This window comes from Rhincodon typus, chromosome 24 (assembly GCF_021869965.1).
Source record: "Rhincodon typus isolate 14 chromosome 24, sRhiTyp1.1, whole genome shotgun sequence".
Classification (NCBI taxonomy): Eukaryota; Metazoa; Chordata; class Chondrichthyes; order Orectolobiformes; family Rhincodontidae; genus Rhincodon; species Rhincodon typus.
The window spans coordinates 45,604,080-45,617,388 of record NC_063355.1 but is presented as its reverse complement, the minus strand read 5'-3'; the positions used below and the strand labels follow the sequence as shown (position 1 = coordinate 45,617,388).

General features: G+C 39.0%; 1 protein-coding gene across 2 annotated transcripts in view; it reads left to right on the top strand.

Annotated features, from left to right (window-relative positions):
• The window catches only part of LOC109919101 (membrane-associated phosphatidylinositol transfer protein 2), a 110,614-nt gene that overhangs the window by 51,963 nt on the left and 45,342 nt on the right, over positions 1–13,309 (top strand). For both annotated transcript variants that reach the window (XM_048611659.1, XM_048611660.1), the window contains exons 2-3: positions 6,116–6,330; positions 10,155–10,276. In XM_048611659.1, the coding sequence (XP_048467616.1) occupies positions 6,116–6,330; positions 10,155–10,276 (337 nt within the window). The remainder of the gene's footprint in view (positions 1–6,115; positions 6,331–10,154; positions 10,277–13,309) is intronic.

Below are 13,309 nucleotides of genomic sequence, written 5' to 3'. Positions count from 1 at the left end.
CTGTCAAATTGTTGAGTAGTTTTTGATAGAAGCAAAGTATTAAAATGTCAACACTAATGGTATTGGTACATTTCAGTATAGTCAAGGTGGGTATAGATTTTGGAAAGTTAATCCATTATGTCTAACCTTGACCTGCTCGTTAATTTTTTGGAGAAATAGTCTGTGTTCTGCATGGACTTTTCCTGATGGGTTTGGACTCTTGGCTGCCTGCCAACTTTGAGCTCCTCAAGGAAATAAAACTACTAAGGCACGTGCCATAAATATTTATAGACACTTTCTGTTGTATTTAATATTAACTGTCATCTTGCTATTTCAGCAATGTCAGCAATTTCACAAAATGTAACTGATTCATTATATTTAACCAAAATAAAATTTGTTGTGTAACTCTTTCAAAAAAAAATCTAATAGATTGACCTGACAGCTTAGTTTTTGGTATCTCAAAGAACGTTGAAACTGACTTTTTTTGCAAGCATGAATCTCACACAATGTTGTTTGTATGGAGTCAAGATTTCAGATATAGTGTTCAGATGAAATGCAGCTAGGTTATGGGGGTTAATGGGAGATGATTGGGCTGAGTATAGTTACATTATAAGCTCTTATGTTCACACAGTGGAAACAGTTGCTGTAAATTTGCAGCACTGTAATTCCATCCTCTCATCTGTCGAAGCCGTGGCAGTGCATCTAGACTCTCGAAAGAACATTGAAATAGATCACAGCATACAGTAAAAAGTTGTTATTGTTCAGTCCCCGTACTTAATAGATTCAGGATTCAGTCCCTGACACTAGCAAGAGTCTTGTGTCAGCTGGGTTATGGCTTCCACTGCAGTCTGATAAATGTAGTGTTGGAACATTCTGATATTGGGCAAGCGTCGTAATAAATTGTCGATATTGATCAACTGAAAGCCACAATTGAGCAGATAATTCAGGACTGTGGGAGGGAGTTGATCTTCTTGCTATTACTCATTTTGTAATTCTGAATATATGTTAATTATAATTTGAAGTTACTTAATTAGGGTTTAGCCGCATTAGACAAGATGTGAAGTAAGTTCACAAAGATGGTGGACAGGCAGGGGTCTCTTTTCTCTGGAAAAAAGACTGAGGACTGACCTGATTGAGGTCTTTAAAATTGTCAAGGAGTTGGATGGGATAGATATAGAGAAGATGTTTCTGTTTTGGACTCATAAAATCTTAGAACATTTTTGGCACTGAATGAGTACGCTTGGCCCATCATGTCTGCAGCAGCCAAGAAATGACCCACAAAACCCAATCCCATTTTCCAGTATTTGGAGAGAATTCAGAAGAAACTTCTTTCTCTCTTTTTTTTCTGAAGAAGGGTCCAGACCCGAAACGTCAGCTTTCCTGCTCCTCTGATGCTGCCTGGCCCGCTGTGTTCATCCAGCTCTACACCTTGTTATCTCTTTCTCTAAGAAGTGGTGAGAATGTGGAATTTTTGTTCACAAAGTGTAATTTGAAGTACTTTATCTAGTTACATTTAAGAAAAGCTAGATATTTTTAACAGAAAAGTAGTAGAACTATATTGTGTTATAGTGAGGTGAATGGGAGGACAGCAAAACAGAAATTGCAGGAAAATCTCGGCAGGTCTGGCAGCATCTTTGGAGAGAAATCGGAGATACTGTTTCAGGTCCAGTGACCCTTCCTCAGAAGTCTGAATGGGAGGAGGTTCAGGTGAAGCATAAAATGGCTATTTATCAGTTTGGTTGAGTGGCCATTTTTTATGATATCAATCCAACAGGTCTCATCCTTGACATGAGGTTTTAATATCATTTAATACTGAAAGATACAAGTCACACAGTCTGCAATGATTACAATTTTATCAACTATTTCATAATTCATTTTTCCTCAAACTTATTGCTCATTTATTTGTATAAAATGTAGGTCTTTATATTTATTATTTAAGCCCCTCTAATTTTTTTCTCATTTACACAATATTACAAAATATTCTTTCTGTATCTTACTTTTTGTTCCGTCTCTCTTTCCTTCCTTTCTTTCGCCTTTTTTCCTTTTTTATCTTTTCTACTTTCCTCTTTTCCTTTTCTCTTGATGGTATGTTCACAGTTTCCACAAGATTAGAGCTAGAACTGAGCTGCAAATCCCCAATCCCCAAGGCTCAGGTGGAAATCCTGATTTCAGTTCTGAAGGAGATTTCAAGGGTGCAGTTTTCGGATTTTTTTTCTCTTAAGTGTGAGACTAGTGTTTTTGGTGACGGTTTTCAGAGGCCACATGCTTTCCCCTGGGAGATTGCACCCTTGCCCCCTATCCTTGCCTTTTGATTTCCATTGATTTGGAGCAATTCGATAACACCCCATCCCCTACCAATTCAGCAGGTGGGTGCCACCTTTCTCACCCACCAGGGAGGCTGGTAATCGGGAGGTGGCAAGTTGAGGTTATTAAGTGGCTGTTAACTGACCACTTAAGGGCCTTAATTGTTGGTTCATGGACTTTCGTACCAAGTACTTAATTGCTGAGGTGGCAAGAGAAGCGGTGAAAGGGGAAATAATTGAGTGAGTTTGCCCTGAAGAGGAATTCACTTCCCTTGCTACATCCAGGGAGGGAAAATTGCGTCCCAAGTCTTTGACCTCTACAGAGTCCTTCTGACAATTAATTTGAAGCTTTTCTTGTCAATTCTTGATTTGCTTTGTTCAAAACCTATGGCAGGATTTTCATGGCCCAAACGATAACTCCAGTCTGACGACTGCTAACTGATACATCAGACAGTTACTTGAGGCTGGAATCGAACCTGGGTCCCTAGCACTGTGAAGCAACAGTGCCCACCTCTGAGCCACCGCTGTTTTACACAAAGGACTAAGCAAGGAATTGCTGGGTTTTTTTTTTGAAGAAGAAAAGTTGCAGAAACTCACAGTGGGTTATGTTTGTATTGTTGTTTTGCAAGCAGTGGGGGAAGGTGTGAGAGGAGACAGCACAGTACTGAGGTATGCCGACAAAGTGAGATTCAGCTGGCAACAGGTTGCTGATTGATTTGTGCATGTCTGACCAGCTGTGGATGCTAAAGGCCATCAGCTTGATGCCAACTTTTTCTTTTCTGTGTAGCTGAGCAATACAGTGGAAACCCTTTGTACTCTGGAAGGGGAGGTGGTATGAATGTCTCCCCAGCTAAATACCACAAACTACTAAAAACCACAATTTCTCCCACTAGTTGCTGTAAGCTGTTGCTTTTAATCAATAAGTTTTCAGTTAATTTAACTTTATAATTTGTGAACCACTTTCTGTCTACCTCCTGTGACAAAGCGAAAGAACCCAAAAGAAATCTGAAAAAGTTGATTTCTTTTTCTTTATATTCATTGACGTGATGAGGGTGCCATTGGCTAGGCCAGCATTTATTGACCATCCTAATTACTCAGGTGGCAATCAAGAGTCAATCATATTGTTGTGGGTCTGGAGTCACATGTAGGCCAAACCAGGTAAGGATGGCTGTTTCCTTCCCTAAAGGCACTTAGTGAAGCAGTTGGGCTTTTCTAGACAATTGACAATGGATTCATTGTCATTGTTAGATTCTTAATTCCAAATCTTTATAGAATTCAAATTCCACCATCTGCCGTTGCAGGATTCGAACCTGGGTTTCTGGATAATAGTCTAGCAATAATGCCACTAGGCCATCACTACCGCTCTAATTGGTATTACTAAACTGTTTCCCAGTATCTGTTTTCCTCTGTCTCTATAACATTTTTTTTTGTCTATGTCTGTCTACATGTGTGTATGTGTGGGTGGGGTATTTGAAGGAGGTTCGTTTTAACAAGTAGAATTATATGTTGACCGTTCATAGTTGTTTACCTGTGTTTAAGATCTATTTGTTAAATCCAGAAATCTGCTGCATGTTTCCTGTTACCTGAGTCTATGAGACAGGTAAACTTGGGGACCTTGTATACTTCAATAATTTTTTTTACTTTTTGGGACCACTCTGGGAATAGTGTGCTGACTCAATGGCTCCTCAATGAGGTAAAACCCGCTACAGAAAAACAAGGAAAAAAACAGATTTTCCTTCAGTAATGGGTTTTCTGAAGCAAAAGCACTTTAACCAATAGGTTATTTTTGAGGACAATAGGTTAAAGTGTAGAATGTAGGTTGGGACAAGTGTGGCCGGTATCCTGGAGTGTGTTGTGAGATCATGTTGTTGGGTGTCTAAGAAGGCAGTCCAACAGTGAGCTGCAGTTGCTCGACACCTGCTCAGACTTTCTCGTTCAGAATTCTCAGCATCTAGTTTGCTCTTGGAGGGTGGTAGGACAGGACACTGCATAAGATGAGATGTGTAGTTAATGAGGCTGACAATAAACAATAATCCTCCTTAGTAAGCATCTTGCTGTGGCCTAGTGAGAATCTCCTCTCAATGGCTAGAATTCTGTTGGAAAATGCAGCTAGTTGCTCCTGACGTCAAGGTAGGCCTTGCGTGACTACTCATGCAGCATGTCATTCAGGGCCGTCTAAGATTCTGCCCATTGCATTCGTAAATGACATATGTAAGCATTCAAAGTTCATCTTCAAGATCTCCAACATTCCAAAAGACGATCTTTTATGCTCCTCTAAGATCTTGGTGTAATACAACTTATTGTACTCTTTCCTCAGCACTGATTAACAGGGTTGCTACTCTTAATTGTTCAGGTTTGTTATCAATTTTGTCACAATCACATAATTTTACCATTGTAACTGGAAGAATTTTCAACTCAGTCCCTTTCATTTCAGGAGCAGATACTGAAATTTTGAAAGGCATGATGAGTTGCCCAGCATTGACACCGCAGAGTGATGTTCTATTCTTGTATACTACAGTATATTATAGTAATGAAAATCCACACAATCCCACTTGCACACTTCTTAATGCCATGTTCCATGTAGTGTGCAAAGTGAGTACTGCCCTAAATCCTTACAAAACATGATATCAAAGGTCATATCAGTATGGCAAGCTACAATGTATAATGGTATTTCTTCAAACACAACCTATTTAATCATACTAGAGACATCGAGAGTCAGGCTGTGAAATAAGAACACTTTCACAGGGATTTCAAATACTTGGTTCTTTTCAAATATTCTTGTGAATTATTGACATTTGTGTTTATTAGAAATCTGAAGTGCTGTCTGGATGTTGCAGAAGCGATTCGCCATCATTTGTGCATCAATGAATACTTTATATCTGACCTTGTTACTGTTAAAGCACTGATCAAAACTCTGGATTCAAAGCTTTGATACTATCAAAAAGCCATTTAAAAATGAAATGTGTTAACTTTGGTTTCAAAGCCACTGATCTCCTTATTCAAACAAACTAAAGAACTTATATTTCTATACTGTTACTGTGCAAGTAAATGTGATAGTCATCTTTCACTACTTTCAATATTGATTGTTAAGGATGTTTGACTGTATAGTGAAGTGTTTGAAAATATATTATCTGAATATGTTCTTAGACCCAGTGTCTTGAAGATCATATAATATATTTTCCATTGAGATATTGAACTCTGATTATGATGTAGAATTCAGAAAATATATTAGAGCATATCGAGTATTTTGCTTTTGCACTAGTTCAGGTGAGGTCATAGTACCTGCTTTGCAGGATTTGCAGAGTAATATTGATGTAGCTTTCTAGATTGGTTTAGAAAAACAAGAAAACAATTCCACTTCTAAAACATCTTTCTTGATCATAGGGAAACTCGGAAGTGTTTTGCAGGCAATACTTTTTTAAGTGTAATTACTGTTCTAATTAGGTAAGGATGGCAACTAATTTACATACTGAATGTTGCACAAGAAACAGCATGATGAATGAGTAAATAATCTGTTTTAAATGCTAGCTAAGGGATAAATATTGATCAGGACATGAGAGAGAGCTGCCTTTTTCAAACACTGCTGAAGGATTCTTTACATTGACCTGAGCATGCAGTTGGTGCCATGACTTAATGTCTAATTCAAAAGACAGAAATGCAACTTGATACTCTACTCTTTTGCTACTTAAGGTTTTGTTTAAAGAATATGTAACCAAACAAAATCATGCCACAATAATTGGATTAAAGAGGCTCCTCTGCTTTTCTAGCTACTTTTTCGTTGCTATTCAAGAGGCAAATTAAATTCTCATGCAAATGTTTTTCTTGTCTTACAGAAAAAGAGCAGAGAAGAGACTTCTGGAGAAGGGAGTGGTGTGGAAATCCTTGAGAACCGGCCGTATAATGATGGTCCAGGTGGTTCTGGACAGTACACCCGCAAAGTATACCATATTGGTATGCACATCCCCAGCTGGTTCAGGTCTATTTTACCAAAAGCTGCATTGCGTGTTGAAGAAGAGTCCTGGAATGCTTACCCCTATACCAGAACAAGGTACATGTTCACAGATGCAGCCGCTTTGCTAGAATAATGTTGCTAAATAAATACTGTATTCTTTATAGTTTAAGTATCTTGGACTCCTTTAACATCAGAATATGTGAAAGAGCTATTCAAAACAATGTGGTTTGCTAGGATTTGTGGTGTTTCAAGGTGAACTTTTTTGAGTGGAGATGAGGCGATAAACTCAGGGCTATATCTTTAGATCTGCCAATACCAGATTGGAGGCAGGCGTTCACTAAAAGTAGCACCACCTGTCTTTGTGCCAACTCTCCCACTTCATCCCAGCCTTAAGCCATTTTCGCAGAAGTGGAATGGCAGTGCAGAGAATCAATTTAAGGGGACTAACTGGAATAATTTTTTTTTTTACCTTCAGTTTACTGTAGGTAGCAAGTATCAGTTTAACTGCCTTTAGGTTTTATGTGTTTATCTTGCCTTGAAGAAAGTTCACTCCATGTGCTGTGTTTATGTGATGTATATACTCTGCCTGACAGTCTGCTATATGCTGTAAGCTGCACGCACACACAGAAATCAGTTGGTTTGCTATAATTCCTGCTTCATAATTTCTTAAATGTATAACTGTTTTCAATGAACTAACCCACAGAGTGAATCGTTCCCTGACAAGAGATTGATTATTAGACTATTATTATCAATGTGACATAGGTGGCCTCCTGGTCGACCTGGGGGCCAGTACTCCTTGCACACATAGAAGCACTCCTTGCCTGCCTGAGTTCAGCAGCGTCTATAGGCTGCATTCAGTAGAGCAACAATCGCAAAGCTCCAACCATGCTAACCTGGCTGATAATGCTAATGAAACAGAATGACTGTTTACAGTGTCAGCACTGACATTCATAAGAAATGGCAGAAATCTCTTTTCTGCCTGGCCTTTTATTTTTGTTATTTTCTGGTCCTGAGAGCAGATACTTACAGCAGGAAGATAAAACCACTGTGTAAAAACCAAATATCATTTCAGGAAAAATCCTTCTGCTTGTGCCCAGTGTGGTTTATCCTGCAATTACACTGTAGCTATCTGTCTGAAACTCCGGGTCTGTCCAGACCAGGCAGATTATTTTTGTAACATCCAGTCATGACTGTTGGTGTATTCATAGGTTTGTTCTCTCTGTCCCCTCCTGCCATTCTCTGACCTTCATTTCCTGTATTATTATTTTGCTCTGTTGTTTTGACTTACCCTTTGAATTGCTATTTCTATCTCAGGCTTGATCCTTCATCCAATTGTTTAGTTTAAAGCCCCCTCTACTTCCCTAGTGTATGGTTTGCTGGGACACTGGTCCCAGCTCACTTAAGGTGCAAACCATTCCAGTACCCACATTCCCCAGTAAGGTTTCCTGTGTCTCAAGAACTGGAACCCACATTTTTTTGTCACTAATCTTTGAGTCACATGTTTGTTTTACTATTCTTATGTGTCCTCAGCCAATTGGCACATAACTGACCTGCTCAACCTTTCCTGAGATGACAATCCCCTACACTGGGACTGAGTGGAAATCCTGAACTTGCACTTACCAAAAGCCAGACTGGGGAAGTTTTCTCCAGGAAGTCTCCTCCGAGTGAGCCACTTCTGGGCTCCCCTGCAAATGGTATGCTGATTCTCAGTGGCATTTGGCTTAATCACAGGACTGGCACTTCTAGAGCCTCTCCAGCCCCTTTGAGAGAGAAGGGTGCTGCTGAGATTGATAGTGAAGCACCCCAAAGTTAAAACTACTTAAATTTTGAGAAAGCCCCCTGAGATAAATTGTTGGGGCAGTAGGGCACTGGCTATTTCTGTCAACATGTCTGTGCCATCTCTCCAAGAGAAACATAGCTAGTTCAGTTCCTCAGCCCTTTTCTTACGGTCCTCCAAATATTAACAGTTTTGAACGATTCTGCTTCTACCATATTCTCAGACGTTGCATTTCAGATCATAATCGCTCATTTCATTAAAATGTTTTTCTCATGTTGCTCTTGGTTCTTTTGCCATTCACCTCATATTAGCTTTCTCTGATTCGTGATCCTTCTACTAAAGGGAGTAGTTTCTCTCCAGCTACTCTCTCTAGATTCTTCTTGGTTTTTAATCCCTTCAACATACCTCCTCTCAATCTTCTCATTTCTAAAGACAGTTATTCAGGCAACTCTAATCTTTCCACATAACTGAAGCCCCTCATCATTAGAACTTGTTGGCCGTGGATCAATGTGAAATGTTCTGTCTTTCTTGAGTTGAAACGGCTGGTTTGTTGTAATGACACCACAATATATTTTAAAGCTTTTTGCTGGATTTCTTGCCAGCAAATAGCATGCGCTGCTGGTTGTACTTCTGCATGAGGTGGTATGCAAGTTCTCAACGTGATGTAGCAGCCCTCACTGCTTGGCCTTATTACTCTAAATTGGTTAATTATCCAGATATGGCGAACTGTAGGATGTTATTGTGATGGATTGTAATATGGTGATGTGAAATGTAAGCAACACTGAGGGTAAGGTAATATTTATTGTCAATCTTTAATAATTATTCTTGATAACGTTTTTCATTATACTGCAACCATCATTTACTCTTTTATTTATAATGAATCTGACAGTACACTGCAACAAACTGCATTTTCCATTACTCTAAATCCTCATCTACAGAACTAATTTTATGCCTGCAGTCATAACCTTATTCAAGAAAGACATTTATCCAAACACAATTAGTTGCAGTTACTATAATATTAATCTAGCATATCTGTCTCTCTGGCAATATTGAAATTTGCTGTATGTTATCTCTGTTTATCATCTGAGATTGCAATGTAATGATGGAGTAAGCTGATTTATAACTTGTAAACTACGCATATTGTTAGCAAAAGATTTGAATATTTTTATTAGAAAGAAGTTTTATAAAAGCCTGAAAGCCTTAATGTTCTAGTTGAGAGCACTATCCACTGGACAACCTGGATTTGGAAACAAGAAACACTGCACAGGAGCCCATTTGTCCAACTGTGACTGTGCCAACTCTTTGCTATACCAGTTCAAAAATTTAGCCTGCTGCCCTGCCGTCTCTCAAATGCCCTTTATCTCCTGTTATTTAAAATATTTATCCTCTATTCCGCAGAAGTTCCAGTGACCACTGCCTCGCCACTACTGTGGTAAAGTATTCCAATGCCAGCAAGCTGCTGTGTACAGAAATTCCTTCTAACTCTCTGTGATAATTTTAAGTTTGTCATTGACATAAAAAAACAGAATCAAGTCTCTCTTCATTGTATCTCTAACTTCGAAAATCTCTTTTCATATCTATTTTTAATATGTGTTTCAGTGTAAGTTATTGCAGTATCTCAAATCTGTCCTTAACAATGTAACTGTCTTCCTCAAAAGGCAGTGGAGGCAGAGTCTTTGAATCTTTTTCAGGCAGAGGTGAATAGATTTCTGGGTAAGTAAGGGGTTGTAGGTATTGGGGATTGGCAGGAAGGTGCAGTGATCAGATCAGCCACCATTTTATTGAATAACAAAGCAGGCTTGAGGGGCCAAATCCTGCTCCTGATTTCTATCTTTGTTTAAGTTCACATCTTTACCATCACTTTAGTAATCTTTTTTCTGGATGCTCCAGATCTTTAAGATCCTGTCTATAATGGAGTACTCAAAATTGCAAACCATACGTTAACCATAATCTAACCCACATGCTGCAATTAGACTAACGAACTTTTGTTTAAAGTGGTTAACTCTTGGGGCAAGCTATTGGGAATTGTGCCCTCTAGCTGCTTCGTTGGAAACCTTGCTCTTACAGGAATGCTATTTAAGACTTAAAGATAAAGTTTTGTTTTGCAGAAATTATTGTGCATTGTTGTACTACTTTTTTGCAGATATACCTGCCCCTTTGTGGAGAAGTTTTCCATTGACATTGAAACATATTATAAACCTGATTCAGGCGATCAGGCCAACGTATTTAACCTCTCAACTGCTGAAAAAAGACAGAGGATGATTGGTACTGTATTTGTTTTCTGTGACTTTTTTTTAAAAATACGGTTCCGTCATTAAACTTTTGGTTATGGAAAATAATAGAATTAAAGCAAGATGTCAAGCAAAATTTATACAGATATTGTATTATTTTCATTAAATTATTTAATGCAATATACTTATGAAGATCTTCATAATGAGAGGCACATTGCTGAGTAGCTGGATCCCGGTTTGCTAGTTAGGGGCTTGAAACTTCTTCCAGTTGTTCTAGTTGAAGTTTGCTTGTCTTAGGCCAGGCTGCTGGGTTAAGTGCAAAGCTGGGGTGGCACACTACAATTTGAATGAGAAAGAGGATATTACCAATATGCGGTTCCCTACTGTGGGTGTGCATCTTGTTTTCACTGAGTTGCTGTAGATATGAACACATTTATGGCCCAGATTGCCAAACCCGAAGAAGGCTGCGTGCTGTTGAGGAAAGAATTTTCTTAAATGTTTTCTTGAATAAAGATGTTAATACATTTGCATTCACTTTGCATCCCTTTGGAAATTTCTAATTAATGCATTATGAAACTAAAATAAAAGAAAGATTTGCATTTATATAGCACTTTTCGTGAGAATTGGATGTCTTTTAGACCTTTACAGACAATAAAGCACTTTTTGGAATGCTGTCATTGTTGTAATGTAGAAAATGCCATAGCTAATTTTCACAACAGCAAACTCCCACAAACAGCAATGTGAAATTGATCAGATGACCTGTTTCCTGTGATGTTGATTAATAGACAGATATTATCCAGGATAATTCCCTTGCTCTTCAGGATAGTATAATGCATTCCTTACAACCATCTGAGCAGGAGTGTAAGGCTTTGGTTTAATATTTCATCTGAAGAACATCACCTCCAATAATTCAGCGCTCCCTCGGTTACTGTAAGAAGTGTCAACCCGGATATTTGTACTCAAGCTGTGGAGAGTGGCAGTTATTTGAAAGGCACTTTAAATTACTCAGCATTATAAGTAAATTTGAACTGTAACCAAGTATTTTGTTAAAGGATTATTAAACAAAATATAGTACATTCTCATATTCTAAGGTGCTGGAAATGTTTACCACTTTTTCTGCCTTATTCCACCTGAGCAAAAACACATTTTTTTGGCAGTATGGTCTATTTAAAGATTTCTGTCTTTAGCAGAGAAAAGCATTAAATGTTGCACATGTACCCTCTAAGTTGAATATAGCACTTTAAATATCTAAATACACTAATAGTAAATAAAATAGCTGCTAACATAAAATAAATTTAAAAGTATGGAAGAAAAATGCAACATTCTGCTTATAACTACCTACTGTAGTGGACCCTCCAAGATTAGAATCAGAGTGGGCCTTTGCTAAATAGGCTTCAGATCACCTGCTGTGGCCATCTCTTGTTCCTGGCCACTTCCTGCTGCTGCTGTTATGAAGGTCTATGGTGCTCCTTCTCACTGGCTGTTGTCACCTCTAGGGTCCACTCAGACTGCTACTTGGAGGGGCTGCAGCTCTTGGCCTTCCTCTCAATTGCCAGTGGTGTATTGTTTACAGCTGATCCTTCTGGCACCACCACCACACCCGCCTCTTCCCCCCCCCCCCCCCCCCCCCAAACCTTCTCTCTCTCTCTCTGTGATAATAACCAATGCTGCTGGGGTACCTGTGGCAGGTTGTAGCTCCCGGTTGGTGGGGCATCTGCTGGATTCTGCCAGGGTGGAGTGTGGAAGGTGATGACCCACTGGTCTGGGTAGAGCTTGACAATTCCTCTATGTTAATTTGACCGCTTGGTTCCATTCACCGTGCTGCACTTTTAGCCATGGCCACCACCCATGGAGGCCAGGAAAGGAATGGGGGCTGCCAAGCTCCATCAGATGGCTCAGCCTTGTCTGGCTGAGTCCAGAGGGCAGTAGTAGTCAGCCTGCCCTGTTGAGCGGCAATAACTTAGTGAAGTTAAAGCGCGACAACTCTAAAACAAACGTGGTTAAACATATACTCCCTGTATCCATATTCTCAACTTTTAGTGTTGGTACATACCTAGGGCAAAGTTTCTTACACATAATTATTAATTTATGCATATATTTCATGCATATTGTATCTTTTTGAATGCACCAGCAAAACTAAAGGACTCTTGTGGCACAGTGGTATTGTCCCTAGCTCTGGGCCAGAAATCCTGGGTTCAAGTCCCACCTGCTCCAGAGGTGTGTCATAACATCTGTGAACAGGTTAATTACAAAATGTCAATAGCAACAAAACTCAGCAAGACCTCTGCAAACAAGTATTTGTTTTACAGTAGTGACATATTAGTTTTAAAGATGATTTTGTGTTTGAGCAATTTCTTGATGTAACATTTCATTAACCAGTTGTAACTATTATAAACCAACAGTCTTATCAAAAGTTCATTGTTTGTGTCACTAATGGCACCACTTTAACTTTCAATCCTGTGGAGTATGTGACATTTATGAGGTAAATCCATTAAGATTTACAACGTACAGCATTGTTCAGGTACATTCATGTTTATGTCTGATTAAATCATAGAGATACTTGGACTGAAACTTTGGTTCAGTTCGAAAAGTCTATGAAATTTGAAATGCATCATAACAGAAAGACAACTGCTGTACACCAGAGTTATTAAACTGTACAGCAAGGGGTGAGGTGCCGGATGACTGGAGGGTGGCTAATGTTGTGCCTTTATTTAAGAAAGGTTGCAAGGAGAAGTTTGGGAGCTATAGACCAATGAGTCTAACATCAGTGGTGATCAAATTTGTTTGAGGGGATTCGGAAAGGTAGGATTTATATGCTGGAGGGGATTCTGAGAGATAGGATTTTCATATGTTTGGAGATACAAGGACTGATTAGGGTTAGTCAGCATGGCTTTGTGCATGGGAAGTCATGTCTCACAAACTTGATTGAGTTTTTTTAAGGACGGGATCAAGAAGATAGATGAGGGCAGTGCAGTAGACATTGTCTACATGGACTTTAGTAAAGCCTTTGACAAGGTTCACATGATAAACTGGTTAGTAGAGTTAAATCACGTGGTATTCCAGGTGA